This window comes from Paramisgurnus dabryanus, chromosome 1, assembly GCF_030506205.2.
Source record: "Paramisgurnus dabryanus chromosome 1, PD_genome_1.1, whole genome shotgun sequence".
NCBI classification, from domain to species: domain Eukaryota; kingdom Metazoa; phylum Chordata; class Actinopteri; order Cypriniformes; family Cobitidae; genus Paramisgurnus; species Paramisgurnus dabryanus.
In genome coordinates, this window is record NC_133337.1 from 17,801,442 (window position 1) to 17,822,081 (window position 20,640).

The window sequence follows — 20,640 nt, forward strand, 5'->3', positions numbered from 1 at the left end:
AAGTTAAGTTTTTAATTGCATGTTTATTTTGTAAAATTAACATTCACTGCTGAAATTTTACAGTGGAAATTTCAGCCCCTTCGATAGCTCAGTTGGTAGAGCGGAGGACTGTAGAGGTTAACACACTGTCATCCTTAGGTCGCTGGTTCGAATCCGGCTCGAAGGAGGAAATCTTTTTCTGTGGAAACCACTGAACAATATTACTTACCTTTTTTTTTTGAACAACAGAACTTTGTATTAATTTAAATGTATTCGGTCATATGGTTAAATTGCGTGGTTTTTATTATATTAAATAGAGAGTACGGCACAGTGACTACATAACATATCATTTTTCTTCCTACACAACACACGACCGAAGGCGTCAGCTTTCACCAAAAGCATTGAAACACTGCTCTCTAGTGGTACTTTGCCGTAACAAGATTTATAAACAGATACTGGCCGTTTCTTAATACGAAGCTGCAGCCTGCGGAGGTTGCATTTGTAGGGTGCATACTAAATATTTCAGATCTTTTTTCAGAAGAATATTAAGAATAATAAAGTTGACTGTTATTCTCAGTTAATCTTAAATTGTTATAATATGCTTATGACTTGCGAAAGTAATGCTCAAAACCTGGCTTGATGACGTATTCAACCTGCATATGCGCGACCTCCGGAGGACGCAACCTTCCGTTTGAGAAAGGGCTAATTTAGATTTAGCTAATTTTAGATTTAAATCGTAGCTTTTATTTGATTACCTATAACTGTCGTAATTCTGTCGTGTTTTTTAAACATCATTTTGTATGTGCATGTAATGCATCGTCGGGGGATTAGCTCAGATGGTAGAGCGCTCGCTTAGCATGCGAGAGGTAGCGGGATCGATGCCCGCATCCTCCATCCTTTTCAATGCCAATAAACAGTAACTCAAATATATGTCAGAATTATAACTTCGAAATGTAAAAACAAAAAAATGTAAACGCAATTTTATTACAAAATTAAAAGAAAGAATATGCATTGGTACGACGCATTGCATTGTCTGACCATCAACAAATAGTTCAATATTTGGCTATTAAATTGTTAATGTAAAGTCAATGCGAAAATTGTGTTTGTTGTTTGTTTTGTTTAGCTTTTTATAATTGTTTAACAAATTTCCGGTTTACCATGTCCTTGGAATCTAACCAGCCAATCCCCCTGCTCTAACGTTATGGCTAACCCAATCAGAAGGGAGAGCGATTCCTCTGCAGGCCAATCAGCATACTGTGTACTGTTGCTGTTGGTCTGGCAGCTGATGAGGGGTTTGTTTTGGGTTTAAAGAGTCGCCTAGTGATCGCAGAAGAGAAGAAATAAAAACAGGTATTTCCTTAAAACGCCGCGATGACAGATGTGTCCCTGCTTATATTCGCGTCTTTTCCTCATGCCGTTCGCACCCGATATGTTTTGTTTGAAATCATTGCTGATTTTGATATTAAATGGCTGAAATCAAGCTAGCGAATGCTAACCTTACTAGCAGCTGCAAGAGGTTGATCGCTGAAATTCAGTCTTAAATGCATATTTATGATTTGTCGAGAAGATGAACATGAGCGAGGTTTGCTACACATGTTTGAACTCGGAATGTCACGTACACATATACCATGGTACAGTCAGTGAAGATATCAGATAATAATACCATGGTGTGACTACATGCATATACTTTTGTAACAAAATAATACTGTGAGGATCTTCAAAGAGCTGTTATATTAATGTCATGCCAATAGCATGATAATAGTTATTCAAATAAACTGCTATTTTTATTAGTAATACAAAGGTACTTGGATGTTTTGTGTAAGATGATGATGATGATGATGTCATCCTGACTTTAATTTCTTTCTGACCCACTTCTGTGTGTGCGTGCATGTGTCTGTGTCCTGTATCAGTTTTCTTACTCTCTCCAGGGTTATAAGAGGCTGTGATGTTGTGTATGTGATGAAGATGTCCAGCACTGAATAAACTCTCAGCCTGATCCAGTCATGGAGTTCCGTTTTGGGAATGTGGTGTTCAGCTCCAGCTTTGATTCTGGGAATCTGGCCCGTGTGGAGAGAGTGGATCATTCAGAGACGGATGGCGAGAGCAGCAGACAGGCCAATGCTTCAGTGCAGACAAAGCCTGACTATGAGTTCAACGTATGGACCAAACCGGACTGTGCGGATACAGAGTTTGAAAACGGCAATCGGTACAAACAATTAGCAGATTATATTAATATCTACATGGTATGATGTAATTGTTGTACATCTGAGAAACTTTCTGTGTGTGTGTGTGTGTGTGTGTGTGTGTGTGTGTGTGTGTGTGTGTTTGTGCAGGTCATGGTTTTACTTCAGTGTGCGAGGTTTGTTGCCGGGGAAACTGCTGAAGATTAATGTGATGAATATGAATAAGCAGAGTAAACTGTACGCTCAGGGGATGACACCGCTCGTCCGCTCAATGCCTGTTAAACCACGTTGGGAGAGGATTCGAGACAGACCCACGTTTGAGGTATAACAACACCCCACTAATCGGTCTTTTCTCCATTTTAAATCTAATGCATGGGTTACTTTCTGTTGTCTTCTGATATAAACAATATCTAGCTATTTCTGGTTTGTCTAAAAATAACCTATTTATTACACTATAAATAACTTCTGATTATATATAACTGTCTGTGTGTTTGTTTTTAGATGTCAGACAGTCAGTTCATCTTGTCTTTTGTTCATCGTCTACTGGACGTTCGAGGGATCACCACATATTTCGCCTTCTGTTACCCGTTCTCATACACAGAGTGTCAGGATATGATGCTTCAGCTAGACCAGAAGTTTCTGAGCAGCACACAAACACTTGGACCCTGCAGGTACACACACACGCACGCACGCACGCACGCACACACACACACACACACACACACACACACACACACACACACACACACACTTGGACCCTGCAGGTACACACACACACACACACTTGGACCCTGCAGGTACACACAAACACACACACTGGGACCCTGCAGGTACACACACACACACACACACACACACACACACACACACACACACACACACACACACTTGGACCCTGCAGGTACACACAAACACACACACTGGGACCCTGCAGGTACACACAAACACACACATTGGGACCCTGCAGGTACACACACAAACACTGGGACCCTCCAGGTACACACAAAAACACACACACTGGGACCCTACAGGTACACACAAACACGCACACTGGGACTCTGCAGGTACACAGACACACACACACACACACACACTTGGACCCTGCAGGTACACACAAACACACACACTGGGACCCTCCAGGTACATACACAAACACACACACTGGGACGCTGCAGGTACACACAAACACGCACACTGGGACTTTGCAGGTACACTTACACAAACAAACACACTGGGACCCTCCAGGTACCCACACAAACACGCACATTGGGACCCTGCAGGTACACACAAACACACAAACTGGGACCCTGCAGGTACACACAAACACACACACTGGGACCCTTCAGGTACACACACAAACACGCACATTGGGACCCTGCAGGTACACACAAACACACACACTGGGACCCTGCAGGTACACACAAACACACACACTGGGACCCTTCAGGTACACACACAAACACGCACATTGGGACCCTGCAGGTACACACAAACACACACACTGGGACCCTGCATGTACACACAAACAAACAAACTGGGACCCTCCAGGTACACACACAAACACGCACACTAGGACAATGCAGGTACACACAAACACACACTGGGACCCTGCAGATACACACAAACACGTACACTGGGACCCTGCAGGTACACACAAACACACACACTGGGACCCTCCTGGTACACACACAAACACGCACATTGGGACCCTGCAGGTACACACAAACACACACACTGGGACCCTCCAGGTACACACACAAACACGCACACTGGAACCATGCAGGTACACTCACACAAACACGCACACTGGGGACTCTGCAGGTTCACACACAAACACACACACTGGGACCCTGCAGGTACACACAAACATGCACACTGGGACCCTGCAGGTACACACAAACACACACAGGGACCCTGCATCTTCACAAACACACACACACACACACACACACACACAAATACAGCGGGACTCTGCAGGTGCACAAATGCACAAACACACACACAAACACACACACACTGGGACCCTGCAAGTACACACACGCACAAATACACAAACACACACACTGGGTCCCTGCAGGTATACACACACACACACACACACACACACATTGGGACTCTGCAAGTACACACGCACAAATGCACAAACACACACAAACAAACACACACAAACAAGACATGCGCACACACAAACAAATACACACAAACACACACAAACACACACACTTAGACTTTGCAGATACACACAGACCTCATTCTCTCTCTCTCTCTCTCTCTCTCTCTCTCTCTCTCTCTCTCTCTCTCTCTCTCTCTCTCTCTCTCTCTCTCTCTCTCTCTCTCTCTCTCTCTCTCTCTCTCTCTCTCGCTATCTCTGTATGTAGTCCAGTAGACAGTATTTACTACCACAGAGAGATCTTGTGTTATTCTCTGGATGGAAACAGAGTTGATCTCATCACGGTGTCGTCCTGTCATGGCCTGATGGAGGAGAGAGAACCGCGGTTGGACAGACTGTTCCCGGACCTCAGCACCCCACGACCTCACCGCTTTACCGGCAAACGGGTAACATACTCTTTCTAAACTTTAACCAATCAGCAGCTTTGATGGACTTTCCAGCGGTTACATTTACAATTAGAGATGATTCAAGAGGAGAGACTGCACTGATTCATTATATATAAAGAGATTATAAATCAGATGGTGCCGGCAGATATTTTGAAAGCACATTAAAGGTCTGATCTGTTATTTGTCCGTCTGCAGGTGTTTGTTCTGAGCAGTAGGGTTCATCCGGGCGAGACGCCATCCAGTTTTGTTTTCAATGGTTTCCTGAACTTTATCACGAGTCAGGATGACCCGCGTGCACAGACGCTTCGCAGAATGTTCGTCTTCAAACTCATCCCCATGCTGAACCCCGACGGGGTCATCAGGGGTCACTACAGGTCAGAGGTCACATTAAATATTTGAGTTTGATTCAAGTCATCATCAGTGCTTGTTTGTATTTTTTCCTTATAAAATAAAGTCATCAGCTTTTATTAAAATATTTCAGACAAGGGAACTTTTCATTTAATTTTTTCATCTGCTGTTTAATGATTTGTGTGTTTATAGGACGGACTCACGAGGGGTGAATCTAAACAGACAGTATGTAAATCCCAGTCCAGATCTGCACCCCTCCATTTATGGTGCCAAAGCTCTCCTGCTCTACCACCACATACACAATCGCCTAGGCAACTGCACACCCCCCGCCCTCAAAACGTCTAACCAATCGAACACCACCCCTCCTCTGACCACGCCCACTGAACTAGAACACTGTCTGAACTTCCGCAATGAGTCGGTTCGAGGAGAGGGGCCGAGGCTGGACCTGTCAGAGATCCCCATGCAGTTGGAGGAGAGCTGGGAGAAGGGCGGAGTCAAAAGGGAGGTGGGGTCTTGCGATGAGAACGAATCAATGATGAACAGAGGTGAAGCACCTCCATTGTTAAACCCTGCACCTTCTGAACAGATCCCACCCCAGGACAGCGGAGTGGCCTATTACATAGACCTGCACGGGCACGCCTCCAAAAGAGGATGCTTCATGTACGGCAACAACCTGTCGGATGAGAATGAGCAGGTGTGTGTGATGATACACCATTTTTATGTGACATCACAGCACTCACAACAGATTTTACACTTAAAATCAAATTAAAAGCAACAATGCCGAATTGAATTTGTTTACTGTATATGTTTCATTTTTTTCACCACAGGTGGAGAACATGTTGTATCCAAAGCTCATCTCTCTCAACTGTGCTCATTTTGACTTCCTGGGCTGTAATTTCTCAGAGAAGAACATGTACACTAGAGACAAACGCGACGGCCAATCAAAAGAGGGCAGTGGACGAGTGGCCATTCACAAAACCATCGGCCTGGTCCACAGGTACTTCCCTGACACGCTTTTATACCGCAGTAATAAATCAAAGTGTGGTGTATTCAAATCTTTGTGTGTTTCTCATGTTTAGCTACACGCTGGAGTGCAATTATAACACGGGCCGCTCGGTCAACACCATCCCACCCGCCTGTCACGACAACGGGCGAGCCACGCCCCCTCCGCCACCAACTTTTCCTCCGAAATACACACCTGAGGTGTACGAACAGGTATGTCTCCACATGTGTCCACAACAACACTTCCTGTATGAAGCGATTGACACGCTCATGCGCCCGTCTTGTATGCGTGATGCAGGTCGGGCGAGCAGTCGCGATAGCAGCGCTGGATATGGCGCAGTGTAACCCGTGGCCGCGGTTGGTTTTGTCTGAGCACAGCAGTCTGATGAACCTGCGGGCATCCATCCTAAAACACGTGAGGAACAGCAAGGGCCTCGCCGCCAACCGCAAAAACAGCAACACCAAGACCGCCAGTCCACCTAAACCAGCGTACGTGAACCTGCTGTCTCTTTCTGATTTGTGTTCAGAATGAGCGTGAAATAATTTCTTTGTTTTTGTGTAAAGTTTGAGCAGTTCGGCTTCAGAAAACTCCTTGAATCGCTCGCGCTGTAACGCAGTGGGAAACAGACAGCCGTCTCCACAGCTCAAGAGCTCGCCGAGCTTCACGTTCGGCTGCAGCGGCCCCAGCACGCAGAGGACCCCTCACAGGACCTTAGGGCCCGTCAAAGGTAAGACTACAAAGACTCGGTAAATGACTAATAGTGCAGATGTTTAATTAAATTGGTCATTGATTGTGAGGTTATCAGATAGTTGTGTCGTGTTTGTGCTCTGCTGTAGAGTGTAAAACTCAAGAAAAGAAACGTCCACATCACCAGAACCAGCGGCTTTCCCTCTGCCAGCCGCCTCCTACTCGCCTCCCTCTCTCACCTTCATCCTCTTCCTCCTCCCCGTCCTCCTCTTCCTCAGAAGGTGTGGTCAGAGTCCCGGGTCCGTGCTCCATTAGTGTGTCAGGTGTGTACTCTTTACAGCCGCCCAGTCTGGCTCAGATTCTGCCGTCCGGCTCCAGTCTGCTGTCCAAACTCAGCCCTCTGTCCCCCTCTGCAGGCTTAACTCAATGACAGCAGGACGACCCCAGGGCCCTCGCCTGAGTAAAGGGTCCCACATTCTGTGTGTGTCTTTGAGAGCTTTGAAGATGTTTTATTTTATGTTAGATTTTTACACCCGAAGCGGTTGAATCTTTTTCGATGTAGCACCTGTGAAGATTATTTAATACATTACAAATTAAGAGATATTATTTATTAGGATTAAATCTTTATGACTGAGGCCTAACATGTCAATATGAGTTTAAAGTGCACAATTATGATTCATATGAAAACATCTCCAGGTTTTTATTTTAACTCCAAATCAATCAAATTTACTATTATACTTACAATAAAGAAAATGAAGACCTATTATTAAATGTTTTACATTATTAATTCCACTCACATATACATGCACTGGTATTAAAGGAAAACGACGCCGTTTTTCAATATTTTACTATGTTCTTATCTCAATTCAGGCAACTTAAGACATACCTATCTTTTTTCAATGCTTGCACTTAATCTTTGTACAGCGCATTGTGAATGTGTTAGCATTTGGTCTAACCCCATTCATTTCTTAGGATCCAAACAGGGATGAATTTATAAGCCACTAAACACTTCCATGTTTTCCCTATTTAAAGACTGTTACATGAGTAGTTAAACGAGTAAGTATGGTGGCATAAAATGTGGCAATTTTTAAACGAATAAAAATTAGAACCCGAGGTCAAAGTGCTGCAAACTAAGTACTCTTCCGCAATACAATATAGTTCTCATTTTTTATTGGCTTAAAAAAATCGGCATGTTTTATTTATACTTACTTGTGTAACTCATGTAACAGTCTTTAAATAGAGAAAACATGAAAGTGTTTGGTGGCTTCTAAATTCATCCCTGTTTGGATCCTAAGGAAAGAATGGGGCTAGGCTAAATGCTAACACATTCATGATGCGCTGTACAAAGATTAAGTGCACGCATTCAAAAAAGATAGGTATGTCTTAAAGGAATAGTCTACCCTTTTGCCATATTAAACTATGTTATTACCTCAACCTAGACAAATTAATGCATACCTATCTTTTTTCAATGCGTGCACTGTACAGCGTGTTGTGAATGTATTAGCATTTAGCCTAGCCCCATTCATTCCTATGGTACCAAACAGGGAAGCCACCAAACACTTCCGTGTTTTCCCTATTTAAAGACTGTTACATGAGGAGTTATACCAGTAAGTATGGTGCCACAAAATAAAACTTTTTTTTGGTACCATAGGAATGAATGGGGCTAGGCTAAATGCTAACACATTCACAACACGTTGTACAGTGCATGCATTGAAAAAGATAGATATGTATTAATTTGTCTAGGTTGAGGTAATAACATAGTTTAATATGGCAAAAGGGTAGACTATTCCTTTAATTAATCTAAGTTGAGGTAAGAACATAGTAAAATATTGAAAAACGGTGTTGTTTTCCTTTAAAATAGGGCTGTTTTTTATTATAAGTATCGTATATCGTTTAAGGTCAAATTGCACTTTTATTGTTTATAAGTAAATGTATTTACAGAGTGAGACAATGAATGTATGGGTAACATTAGCAAGACAGACAAGACTGTAGCATGTGTGTGTGTGTGTGTGTGCGTGCGTGCGTGTGGAGAGAAAGAGAGAAGAATGTATCATCCACATAGTCCTGCTAATAATATCCCATAATTCCTTCAGCACATGTCAGAAGTTCAGATAAAAAGCACATGACAGCTGAAGAAGCTTTTCAGAATACATACAGCCATTAACTATTTAAATCTCAGATAAAACATAAGTAGTTTAAATTCAGTGTATGTCAATAAGAGAGAGAAGCATGGTAGTGCTGGTGTTCATCTGTCAGGTTTGTGTGTTGATAATTCTGATGATCAGATTTTGTGTGTGTTTGTTGTGATGTTGTTCATCTATGTCTTTGTATACGTGATATGTTAGTCTTTAGTTATATTGTAATAGTAGTCTGAATGATTGTCCCTGATATTTATGACCATCATATAAATCTGTATTATATGTATCCTGTATGAAAATGCTCTGTGAGCTTCTCTCATCTGTTTGATCTTTTCTCTATTAAACATTCTCAACTGTTTCAACTCAAACTGTCTCTATGACCTTTGACCCTTCTGCACAGTTTCTCTATTAAACATTCTCAATTGTTTCAACTCAAACTTTCTTTATGACCTTTGACCTTTCTGTACAGTTTCTGAACTGTTGATCTTTCTCTGTGTCATTTCTGCACTAAAAAAAATCTTTGCTGCCTCAATTTTTTTGTTATATCAAATAGGCTTTATGCCCAGCTGCACTACTTCCTAAACTTCAGCCAGCTCCTTGTTTCCTGTCTGCCATTATTGGACAAACTGATTAGTCCAGCTATGCCTGACCTCAGTAGTCACAACAACAATAATCAGACACACCTGGATTAATCAGTTTGTCCAATAATGGCAGACAGGAAACAAGGAAGTAGTGCAGCTAGGCATAAAGCCTATTAGATTTACAAGTCATGGCAACTTACTATTATTTATCTTGACTATAGAGATGAGTTGCTACAACTTATAAAATGAAGTTGAATTTTTTCAACTATATTTTATAAATTATAACAACTCATCTGTAGTTATAACAACTCATCTATAGTTAAGACAAATAATAGTAAGTTGACATGACTTGTCAATCTTAGTTGATTCAACAAAAAATTTAAGGCAGCAAAGATTTTTTTCAGTGTGTTTTTCCTCTGAAAATAATTAAATGGCATTAAAATCAGATTTATTGAACTAATAAGCAAAATTGAGTAAAATGTTTGTATGTTTGTAAAAATGTCCTAGTCCTGGATTAATCTAAACCCTGTCCAGGAAACTGCCCCAAAATGTCTCATCAGAATTCAAGATAAAGATGATTATTAATGATATTGATATTTGTACTTAATTAGGCCTTAGCACTAGTTTATAAATCACACAAACATTTGACAGTCCTATTCAAATTGTGTGCAATGCAAACATGACAAAGCTATCTATAGTTACTATAGTTACCGGATCTTACCATGGTGTTCCTCCAGATTTGACTTCATCATCAGTCCATGAATGTTTTATGATCAGATTTGATCATTCTCTCTGTGTTGTTACCTAGGCAACAGCTTCCACGAGACCCGCCCTCTCGATCAGAGTAAAGACTTTCCTCTGCGGGGTGGGCGGGGCATCAGGACTGGCAGATCAGGGCCCACCCAATCTCAAATGTTTCCACAAAGAAAACCAATCACAGCACAGGTACAGCTCACCTGTCACAGGTGCACACACATTTATTAGAAGTATTCATGAACAGAGCGATGGATTTATAGATGATTCTCTTATTAGGAACAACATCAGGAGTCTTTGGACCTCATGAGGACTTCTATAGAATACAGCAGGTAAAATTCATCATTGCTATTCACCGCTCCTATATAAGATATCAGTAGTGTACTGTATCATCTCTGTCCTGTTTCAGATGTGAGCTAAAGCCACGGCCCAGTCGAATCCCAGTACGGAGCGCAGTCCCACCTCTCCCGGGCGGTCTGGAGACACCCGCACTGAAAGTGTGGAAACTAATCAAACCCGGAATCAAAAAACACTGGCCAGGTCAGAGTCACACCCATTTAAACAAGACAATTATAATGTGGTGAAAGATTATAAACAACATGCACATGCGTTCTTCCAAATAAAGCCAGAAACATTTATAGGGAATAAAATCAGGTTAATGTGTGCGTTTGGACTTTTAGGTGTGTCTGGGAAAGACGGTTCTTCTCTGCGTCTGACCACCAAAGTTCTGCTGAAGAGTAAAGACCAGAGATCTGTAGACCTCACTTAAACAAACAGGTAACGTACACAAGCATTTCTAAAACATTAATAATAATAAGAAAACATTATCAATGCCTTTCATTTCTACAGACCCGAGGAAATCTGTGGATCTACTGTACACACACAGAGACACTTCAGGTCTTTACACCTAATCCTCAGCCATTGTTTGTGCTTTGACATTTCAGTAACAGCTCATACACAACAGTCTGTGTCTACAGATACTTAACAGAGTTGTTATACGGATGAAACCTCAACAGATTTAAAGTCTTTATGCCTCATCTTAAAGGCACTTCTGTCCGTTATTGTCGCATTCGTGTTTTGCAGTGAAATTTGATGGACTTTAGTGTTTTTATCCTAAGTTTTATGTGAAAGCTTTTATAAGATTTTTTTTAAAGGATTGTGGTACTGCTTATTAAAGATTCAAAACTCTAATTGAGTAAATTCATCATTGAAATCCTAACACAGATGAGTATAATGTGTCTTTCTCTATAGATTGTGTAAAGTCATGATGGTTTTCAAATCTTCACATATTTGATCAAAAAATACTATTGTGAAATCTGTATATTTAAAAGCAATAAATATGATGAATATTTATGAAAATGTTGCTGACTTTGTTTTTAAGAACACACACATGCACAAAATGCATCACAATTTGACATGTTTATTAGCATAATTTGCATACAAAATGTAAATTTACAGGCTGGATCTTCCCCATTCTCAGTGTTTGATGTTTGTCTGGTCCCTGTACACAACCTGAAAGTCAAAGAAACACATACATCAGTTATTAGTGTATCAGACATGTTTTGTGTGTGTGTGTGTTGTGTGTGTGTGTGTGTGTGTGTGTGTGTGTGTGTGTGTGTGTGTGTGTGTGTGTGTGTGTACCTCTGTTCACTCCACACATATCATCACTCCAGTTTCTTTGGGTTGTTGACAGCAACATAATGATATAAAACCACCAGAAGAAAGAGCGATACCCCCAACATGTTGGCAAATATCGCCAGCTGCACGTCTGTCACCATCACGCTGAAAAAAAAAAAAAGGCATGACCCTCATAGTTTTTAAATGCGTTATATTATTGGTTGTCTTTATGATCATACCATATTTACATATGGTACTTTAAAGACTATTATATTTCTAACGTGAAATTGTAAAACATGGTAATACTACGGTACATGTTTATAGTAATTCCAGACAGACTTGATACAAGAAGCAGAGCACGTAATGCAGGAAATACATAAACCTATAACGATATAAACATATCATGAATGCATTTATATTTTAAAAGGAAACGTAAATTACTTACATTTATGTGTTTATAATGTTTGTGCTGAATGAGCTCAAACGAACGCAGCTGTAAATTCCGGGATTCTGACACGTCACGTTCATACGGGTCTTTGAAGAATGCGTCATTTCCGGAATAATTAATTATTATTTTTTTCTGTATATTTCCGTTTAACGGATCAGGGAATAGCTTATTTTTTTTATTATTTCTGTTTACACACGATGAATGAGAGTTAAGCACATTTAACCGGATTTTGAAAGATTGTTTATGGTCTTTACACTCCAGCACAGGAGGTGGCGGTGTGCCGAAGAAGAAGCTTTACAGTCTCTTCAAGGAAAGTAATCGCACTCGGCAGCCATGTTCGCAACGCTTCCGGGCAACTATTTCAGTCCTATCTACTTGAATTGAAAATATCAAAATTCTCTAATGTCGCTCGCTAAAGTCACAATAATACGACATATACATTTTTACTGGACGATGGGACTTCCTGTGGCTGTAATAAGCGTGGCACTTTTCCGCATTCACAGTAATCGAACAGTGGCGGGTTGTTATAATAGTAGTCTTTGTTGTTCTCCAGGCCACTGGAGGCGCTGATGTGAAAGAAGATCCTTCAGACATCCATCAGGCGCGAGTTTAAACATTCAAACAAAACAATTCCACATCAAATACATCGCGATTTTAATCTTCAGAATACAATAAAACACACAAGTAAGTAATATTTCCAACTCAAGCATTTCGGAATATGTAGTGCCGTTATTTCAGAGGTGACATTATTTTCTATTTTTAAACTTGTGTGTAAATAACGTTAAGTACATTTCCATATGAATCTGTTGTAGAGTAAAACAATCATGTATACAATAGAAATTTAAACATACTGAATAACGTCTTATATGAATGCATTAAAGAGAACAATAAATGTAACTTTACATCTAATGTAGCTGTTGTCCTTCATTTCCTATGCTGATTTTTCGTAACCTGCAGGCTCTTCTAAATAAAATAGTTTTTATTATGGGCTTTTTTTATATAAAAAAATCCATTAACCTCTTCTCATGGTCAGATTTTCAAATAAAGTTGTGTGTGTATATCAAAACATCATTCAGTGAACCCCAGTACGTCTTTGTTGGTCAGTTTTGTGTGTTTTGTTTTTGGTCAGGTCTTAGGTCATGGGTGTCTCCGAGCTCTGGTCTATACTGGATCCGGTCCGGCATAGCGTTCCTCTATACAGTCTGGCAGGAAAGACACTGGCCGTGGATCTCAGCCTATGGGTCTGTGAAGCCCAGCATGTGCAGGGCATGATGGGAAAAGTCACAAAACCACATCTGAGGTAAAGACTTCAGAACAAATGATGAGATGAAGATTAAATCGACAAACTGTGAAGAACATGCACTAGTAGTGAATCCTCGACTTTATGAACAGAAACACGGATTTACTAGTCAATTTTATTGTCTTTACTGTATGATTGACCGGATGTTTTTAATGTGGACAGGAATCTGTTTTTCCGTGTGTCCTCTCTTACTCTGATGGGTGTGAAGCTGGTGTTTGTGATGGAGGGAGAAGCTCCGAAAATCAAAGCGGAGACCATGAGCAAACGCACAGAGATGAGATATGGCAATCTGCAATCCTCGAAACCAGCAGCTGTCAAAAACACCGGCAGAGGCCGATTCAAGGCTGTTCTGAGAGAGGTGGGAACATTTCCTGTCTTGATTTTTCATAATTTCTTTTCGGATTTCCGTAGTTTTGGTTTGTTTTCTGGTATTTCAGTGTGCGGAGATGTTAGATTGTCTGGGTGTGCCGTGGGTAACGGCAGCAGGTGAAGCAGAGGCCATGTGTGCCTTCCTGGACTCGGAGGGCATCGTGGACGGATGCATCACTAATGACGGAGATGCTTTTCTTTATGGCGCTCAGACGGTTTACCGAAACTTTAACATGAACACAAAGGTTAATGCTCATAGCTTTATTACTGTTGTACATTCATTTGAGAATAATTCATTTTTGAGAGCACATGAAATCCTTCTTTTACAAAATCTCTGCAGGATCCTCAGGTGGACTGTTATCAGATGTCTCGGGTTCAATCAGAACTTAAGTTGAACAGAGAAACACTCGTGGGTTTGGCTATTTTCCTGGGCTGTGATTACATCCCTAAGGTGCTTCCTTGGAAGTTTTCAAATTAAAGACACATCATCTTCTTTATCTCTTTCTATTAACCTGACAAGATGAATTATTAAACCTGGGTTGTGTTGTGTCACTCATCAGGGTGTTGCAGGTGTTGGTAAAGAACAAACACTGAAACTGATACACAATCTGAAAGGGCGATCTCTTCTTCAAAAGTATGAAGTTTGTTTTCTTGTACTGTACTTCAGATGAATGATATTTAGTTATGGTAATGAATGGTAATGATGGATGCTCTGCTGCAGGTTCAGTGAATGGGGTTCAGATTGTGCCGAAAGTTCAGAGGTCGTGGTAAAGAAGGTCACTCACTGTTTGGTGTGTCGTCATCCTGGTTGGTATTTTCCGATTCAATCAATCTGAAGGATGTGACTCTCTGTAAACCAAATCTCTCTCTCTAGGCTCTGCTAAGACTCATGAGCGCAGCGGCTGTGGGTTTTGTAAGAGCGAGCGTTTTTGCTCACCTCAGGACTATGACTCTCAGTGTCCGTGTGAATGGCATCGCACTGAACACACTCGGCAGGCGTCCTCCATCGAGACTAACATCAGAAAGTGTGTTTCATTCCTACATCATCTTGCTTAACTCAACAAAACACACACACACACCGTAGATTGAAATTAATGCTTCTCTTTCTGTTATCGTGTTCTTGCAGAAAGACGCTGACGTGCGATCGGTTTCCATTCACAGAGGTGAGTCCTTGGGTCTGTCATGGGCTGGAGTTGGTGGTGTAGTGACAGAGGTCAGATGTGTGTCATTCTGCTGACCTTACAGATCATCAATGAGTTCTTGGTGACGAAGGATAAACCCACTCCACCCTTCCGTAGGAGAAAACCCAACCTGCTGCTGATGCAGGTACACCAATGACCAATCAGACCAACCGCTTCCCAACTGTGGAGCTTAGGCTGTGTCCAAAATCGCATACTGTGACAGTAGGCACTGAATTAGATGACTCATTGACCGTGAAACAGTAGGTACTATATAGTATGAATGAATTTGGACGTACTGCATCCGCCATGATGCTACATCACGTGACGTATGTCATCTTAACAAGAAGTTGGTCGTTAAACTAGTGCAATTTAACCATAAGGGACAGCTGTTTATTATATGTATCTGCATTTGAATAGAGCCATGTTACCACTTTTGGACATTTTGCATAAAAAATGCCCCTCCGTCGTCTTCTTTGTTGTATAACTCCTTTCCCAGGGGCTCACGGGATAGTAAAGGGTCCATCGAATGAACACTTCTGGATCTTGCTGGAAGTAGTAGGTCATCCGGCTACTTTTCGCATATTGTTTTTGGAACACTATGAATCGGACATACTAGTTTTGGACGCTGCCTTAGAGTATTGTTACTGTGATGTTTTTTCAAGCATCACACACACACTTGCAGATACACAAACACACACTCATACACCACTCAAATAATGATGTTGAGGTTTGTTTGTGTGAATGTGATGAACTCAACAGAACTTTGCTCTGGAGAAGATGGACTGGCCCAGACACTACAGCAGTGAGAAGGTTCTGGTGCTCATGACCTACACAGAGCTCATGAACAGGAAACACGGCAGAGACACACCTGCTCTCATTCAGCCCGTAAGGTGTGTGTGACTTTATCATTTCAAGAATCTTCATTTTTATTCCAGATTTCATTTTTTAAATGTCTTCCCTGTACAGAATATATAAAGCACGAGTTAGGAACGGAGTCAGTTGCTTTGAAGTGATCTGGAAGAAACCAGGTGAGATCAATAAAGACTTCATTCTTACATTTAAAGGGATGGTTCACCCAAAAATGACAACTATGTCATAATTTTCTCATCCTCATGTTGTTTTAAATCTGTATGAATTTCTTTTCTCTGCTGAAGATATTTTGATAAATGATGGTGAGCACACAGCTGATTGTAACCATTGACTTACATAGTAGGAAAAACAAATAGTATGGAAGTATTGTGATAAATGATGATGATATTCCGATAAATTTTAGTATGCACACAGTTGACGGTACCCATTGAATTCCATCGTATTTGTTGTTCCTACTATGAAAGTTAATGCTTACAATCAGCTGTGCACTTACTAGTGTTGGGCAATTGTGAGATCGTCAGTCTGTGAGATCGCTGATACACGATAGTATCGGGCGGTGGGGCAGCAATAGTTTACATTAATCCAAGCGTGTCATTAAAGCCCAGGCGTTCTGAAATTTCCTGCAGGCCAGGGTGTGGGAAAAACAAACTTGCTGGTTTTAAACCCCTGCGCACGTAAAAACCTTTCTTTTGCAAGGAAATGTCAGAGCCGTGCGTATTACAAGCTTATGTGTGAGCCGAGGTATAGGCCGGGTCATGCGCATTACAAGTTCAAGTCCGAGCGAGAGTCCAGGTCCGAGCGAGAGTCCAGGTCCGAGCGAGAAGGAATCCGCATGCGTTACAAGCTCCCTTAAAAAGTGAAGCCCACAAACCCTCTTATGCGAGGAAAAGCGCGCAATGCGCATGTGAAACTATGATGAACTATGATCAACTATTGTCATGAAAGCCGGCTAACGTCTATTGACACAAACCTAGTGCTTACCATCATTTAGCAAAATTTCTTCTTTGTGTTCATCAGAAAAAAGAAATTCATAAAGGCTTAGATCAATATGAGGATGAGAAAATTATGACAGATTTTTCATTTTTGAGTGAAGTATCCCTTTAATGTTTATCAACAATTCAATCTGATCAGATTCAAATGAATGTAAAATTTGTACCTGCCAATGATGCATTATTTACTACAAACTGAAGGACTTTTATTCTGTAGCATGAACGTGATGGCGTGTTTTTAATAGCTGACATGAAGTGTGACTTCATGTGCTCAGAGCTTGTTAGTGTCTTGTTGTGAGGTCAGATCAGGAGGGGTCGGGGGTCACAGGTGACGGAACAAATGTATCACCATTAGGTGCTAAAAGTGCTTCCTCTAGACATCACACCCCACTCCACAGAACCAATCCACACTCAACTCTGTAAAATGTCTATAAATGACTTTTATTTGACTTTAGTATTTAAAGAAGGGGCAGATTAAAGTGTTATATTGACAATTGTTTTAAACACAATAATGTCGGATCATTTGTGACAACAGTAAATTATGTAAAAAGTTTCCTAATGAATAGAAACCCTAAAATAAATATCTGAACTGGGGTTTCTGGGATTAGTCAAGTCCTAAAGTTATTCTGATATAACTTGACATGTGAACAGTTTCTAGAAATAATTTTTAATTCAATTTAGTTTACAGTATATAGAAATTTTCCCATGAAACAGTAGTATTATAGTAAGTTATTTAAATTTATTTCCTCATTTAAACAATATAATAAGTAGTACTCTATAGATGGTTTCATCTATTTTTTTATATAATATATAATAATAATAATAATAACACTAAAGTGTAGTAGCAATATCTGTAAGATTGTAATTGGACCATAATAACAAAAGTCTTAGTTAAGCTCATGTCTTCCAGTAAACAAGCCAACAATCAAATATTTTAATCCAATCTATTTTTTAATCTTATTTATTATCAAACAGATCATGTTTTAAAGTTGTGTTTATTATGTGTCAGATCATTACGTGTTTGCTGAGGGCTGTGATGAGCAAACAGAAGTGAGAACCATAGAGGAAGAATCTCTCTTCAGTCGGGCATATCCTCAGATCATCCAGGACTTCTACAGAGAGCGAGCTGAAGCTCAGGAGAACAAAACAAAGAGTACGGGTCATCCTATCCCATAATTCCTCACAGCATCTCATATCTTCTCTCTCTATCTCTCATCTTTGTGTGTGGGATGAGTCACAGTGACTTTCTGTGGTGATCGACATTGATGCTGAAGATCTTAACATCAGTGGCCATCAGACTCTGTGTGAAGGCCAAATGAGTCGTCTGCCCTTCTTCCTCTTTCATTACACCATCTCTTTCTCTCTCTCGCTTTCTCTCTGTCTAGGAAAGCGAGCAGGTGAGTGTAGTGTGAAGTTTTTTCTGTCTTGAGGACAGGGATCAAAGAGCGCAGTGATGTCCCTCACACTCTGGAGTTTAACCTCAGAAGCGTCTCACACCCGTGCTGTCACAAACTCACAGCTCACCAACACGCAGGCGCTTTCATTACTTGAGGTGTCACACAGAAGTTACTGTCATGTTGAGCTCTTACGAGCCCTGAGAAATCTTTCAGTATGTAGGTTCAGTATGTTTCAATGATCACATCAGCCAGAGACAGAAACAAAAGCAATTGCATTACTGTCATCATATCGATTACCACAGAAAGTCTATTACAGAATGGACATAAAGACTGCAACAACACACACTTTATAAAGACTACACTGAAATATGTAATATGTCGATTCTTCTTCAAATGAGGTTAATATTTGTTTTTGTGCTTTTCAGAAAAGAAACCAAAAGCAAAGAAAGAGAAGCAGAGCGATTCCCAGAGCGATGTCATGTCTGATCTCTTCGCTCAGATGTCTTTGGAAATAACCTCGGACTCCAGTAGATCTAAAGAGAAACCCAGCAGTAATGTCACTATGAACCCATCACAGTGCAAACCACAGCTGATTCCAGCCTCTCCAACGTCTGCAGTCCGTCTCTCACCAGCCCAGAATTCTCCATCTGTGTCTGCTCTGATTGGCCAGCTGCAGCTCAGCAGTATAGACTGGGATGCTTCATCGTTCGTGGAATCTTCATCCCAGCAGTCTCAGACTGATGACAGACCTGAATGTGCTGTGGCTCCGATCTCTGGTTTACACGCTGATAGCGACGTGAATGAGCGTTCCCTTAAGGAGCGGGTCATCGTGAAAAATTGTATAAAGTCTAACGCATCGATAGATGCCACGCTGAAGATTCAAAAGCCCTCCGGGTCCGAGAGTTCTGAGCCTAAACTGGGTGACATCTCAGGTCCCAAAGCGGATTCAAAAGTTCCAAAAACACAATCGAATATTGTTGGGATGAATGCCAAACCATCTAAGCATCTCAAGTCCAACATAGCTAAACATTCACAGGCTACATCGGCACCTCTGAGCTCTGCAATGATGCCTCCTCGGATCAATCCAGCGTCATCCAGAGTCCCATCTGAAAAAAACACTGAGAGAAAACCACCAAGTGTATGTGTTAGGCAAGATCCATTCAGTGATGACAGTGACACAGAGAATCGACCCAGATCACAGAAACACAAAGTCAAGGTCACATCCAAATCCCTGAGACCTGACAAAACTGACCCAACCCATCCACTTATGGTAAAGAATTCCCCCAATAATGACCAGCTGAGTGCTAAAACTCCAGAAAAACACACTGACATTAAATCAACTCAACTTATCCGGCTTCATCATGTGAAGACAGACAGTGACGATTCGGATGTTTCTGTGGACAGCCCTTTACCTCTGGCTGAAAGACTGAAAATGAGATTTGCAAAGTGATGCATCTGAGTGGAATTAAGAAGTAGAAATTTAAAGTAAACCATTTCATATGAGACCATGTTTGAAAATAAAATTGCTAATAAATGTATCATGTTTAGCCATTTTTTGTATGCAATCTCTTATGTGCAATTGTAATCTATCCTAAACAAAATACAGAAACATCTGTACAGATAAATATATTCCTCTACAAGACATACATAGCCATTGAAATTAAAGATGCTAACAATTAATAAAGAAATGTAGGCCTAAATATATAAAATTTTCTCAAATGTTTATAAGATGTAGTTGATAGGAAGTTGTATATTGTTTGTCTCTCATTATCTGTAAGGACAGCAGCATTAGAGCGTAAGAAAGAAAAGAAGGTCCTATAACTTTATTTTCAGGTTTTCTCCAGATTTGCGACGTGCTTTCAGACCCTTGTGACTCCATGCTAGAAGCAAAAATCAAACTTTCCTACTAAGATTTTATCAAAATAAATTCACAGCAATTAAAAAAAAGTTAAAACCTAGACGGTTGCAGTGAAGAATTAAATGTCCTCTTCTGAAAGAACTTGTTAATATGACAAGATAAAAGTAACGATGTCCTCCTAATAAGGACATAAACGCCTGCACTTCCTCTAGAGCCTTGATCATGAGTGACAGGTGTCACACCTCCAGACATGAAAGATCTGACAGCTGCATCCTGATTCTTTTTCAGCTCATATACATGTTAAATATCACTTCACATCATTTAAAACTATTCTCTTTATTTGAAGCAACTCTCATAACTTTGAAATCCTTCGAACATCACTT

General features: G+C 40.8%; 3 protein-coding genes and 2 non-coding genes across 9 annotated transcripts; 4 read left to right on the forward strand and 1 right to left on the reverse strand.

Annotated features, from left to right (window-relative positions):
- The first annotated feature begins 77 nt into the window (after positions 1-77).
- Positions 78-166, forward strand: trnay-gua (transfer RNA tyrosine (anticodon GUA)). The gene is given in 2 exon segments: positions 78-114; positions 131-166. It is a non-coding gene; the product is annotated as a tRNA-Tyr (tRNA).
- A 634-nt stretch (positions 167-800) lies between these two features.
- On the forward strand, positions 801-873 carry trnaa-agc (transfer RNA alanine (anticodon AGC)). Its single transcript has one exon. It is a non-coding gene; the product is annotated as a tRNA-Ala (tRNA).
- A 291-nt stretch (positions 874-1,164) lies between these two features.
- On the forward strand, positions 1,165-11,503 carry agbl5 (AGBL carboxypeptidase 5). Of its 4 annotated transcripts, XM_073813700.1 has the most exons (18): positions 1,169-1,329; positions 1,890-2,185; positions 2,313-2,484; positions 2,664-2,833; positions 4,541-4,718; positions 4,914-5,092; positions 5,259-5,571; positions 5,653-5,760; positions 5,894-6,063; positions 6,146-6,281; positions 6,367-6,557; positions 6,633-6,796; positions 6,906-7,079; positions 10,284-10,420; positions 10,508-10,560; positions 10,638-10,768; positions 10,909-11,005; positions 11,078-11,498. In XM_073813700.1, the coding sequence occupies exons 2-17, from the start codon at positions 1,983-1,985 to the stop codon at positions 10,995-10,997; spliced, it is 2,568 nt and encodes an 855-aa protein (XP_073669801.1). In that variant the 5' UTR covers positions 1,169-1,329; positions 1,890-1,982; the 3' UTR covers positions 10,998-11,005; positions 11,078-11,498. The 4 variants fall into 4 exon arrangements, with proteins under 4 accessions (XP_073669802.1, XP_073669801.1, XP_073669800.1 ...); XM_073813699.1 differs by having other exon boundaries at positions 1,170-1,329; positions 1,908-2,185; positions 5,259-5,760; positions 11,078-11,497; XM_065273487.2 differs by having other exon boundaries at positions 1,171-1,329; positions 5,259-5,760; positions 11,078-11,496.
- A 127-nt stretch (positions 11,504-11,630) lies between these two features.
- On the reverse strand, positions 11,631-12,442 carry ost4 (oligosaccharyltransferase complex subunit 4 (non-catalytic)). 2 transcript variants are annotated; one of them, XR_010536581.1, is made up of 3 exons: positions 12,291-12,442; positions 11,870-12,010; positions 11,631-11,740 (listed from the first exon to the last, which is right to left on the reverse strand). XR_010536581.1 is itself a non-coding variant. In XM_065273491.1 (2 exons), the coding sequence occupies exon 1, from the start codon at positions 12,004-12,006 to the stop codon at positions 11,893-11,895; it is 114 nt and encodes a 37-aa protein (XP_065129563.1). In that variant the 5' UTR covers position 12,007; the 3' UTR covers positions 11,631-11,740; positions 11,870-11,892. The 2 variants fall into 2 exon arrangements, 1 of the variants encoding a protein (XP_065129563.1); XM_065273491.1 differs by lacking the exon at positions 12,291-12,442 and having other exon boundaries at positions 11,870-12,007.
- An 84-nt stretch (positions 12,443-12,526) lies between these two features.
- Positions 12,527-20,040, forward strand: LOC135758803 (flap endonuclease GEN homolog 1). The gene is made up of 14 exons (XM_065273489.2): positions 12,527-12,977; positions 13,423-13,593; positions 13,756-13,951; positions 14,031-14,207; positions 14,303-14,413; positions 14,523-14,596; positions 14,684-14,769; positions 14,837-14,987; positions 15,089-15,125; positions 15,208-15,288; positions 15,903-16,033; positions 16,110-16,171; positions 18,012-18,155; positions 18,825-20,040. Exons 2-14 carry the CDS (start codon positions 13,433-13,435, stop codon positions 19,847-19,849), a joined length of 2,436 nt encoding a protein of 811 aa, XP_065129561.1. The 5' UTR covers positions 12,527-12,977; positions 13,423-13,432; the 3' UTR covers positions 19,850-20,040.
- Positions 20,041-20,640: the final 600 nt, after the last annotated feature.

What these genes read in the sequence shown, in the direction of transcription:
- agbl5 (XM_073813699.1), top strand. Translation starts at nt 1,983, where the DNA reads ATGGAGTTCCGTTTTGGGAATGTGGTGTTCAGCTCCAGCTTTGATTCT. An exon ending in CAAACACTTGGACCCTGCAG is followed by an intron (nt 2,834 to 4,540) that starts GTACACACACAC and finishes CTCTGTATGTAG; the next exon opens with TCCAGTAGACAGTATTTACT. An exon ending in AATCAAAAAACACTGGCCAG is followed by an intron (nt 10,769 to 10,908) that starts GTCAGAGTCACA and finishes TTGGACTTTTAG; the next exon opens with GTGTGTCTGGGAAAGACGGT.
- ost4 (XM_065273491.1), bottom strand. Translation starts at nt 12,006, where the DNA reads ATGGTGACAGACGTGCAGCTGGCGATATTTGCCAACATGTTGGGGGTA.
- LOC135758803 (XM_065273489.2), top strand. Translation starts at nt 13,433, where the DNA reads ATGGGTGTCTCCGAGCTCTGGTCTATACTGGATCCGGTCCGGCATAGC. An exon ending in CCAACCTGCTGCTGATGCAG is followed by an intron (nt 15,289 to 15,902) that starts GTACACCAATGA and finishes TGAACTCAACAG; the next exon opens with AACTTTGCTCTGGAGAAGAT. An exon ending in GCTCTCATTCAGCCCGTAAG is followed by an intron (nt 16,034 to 16,109) that starts GTGTGTGTGACT and finishes TTCCCTGTACAG; the next exon opens with AATATATAAAGCACGAGTTA.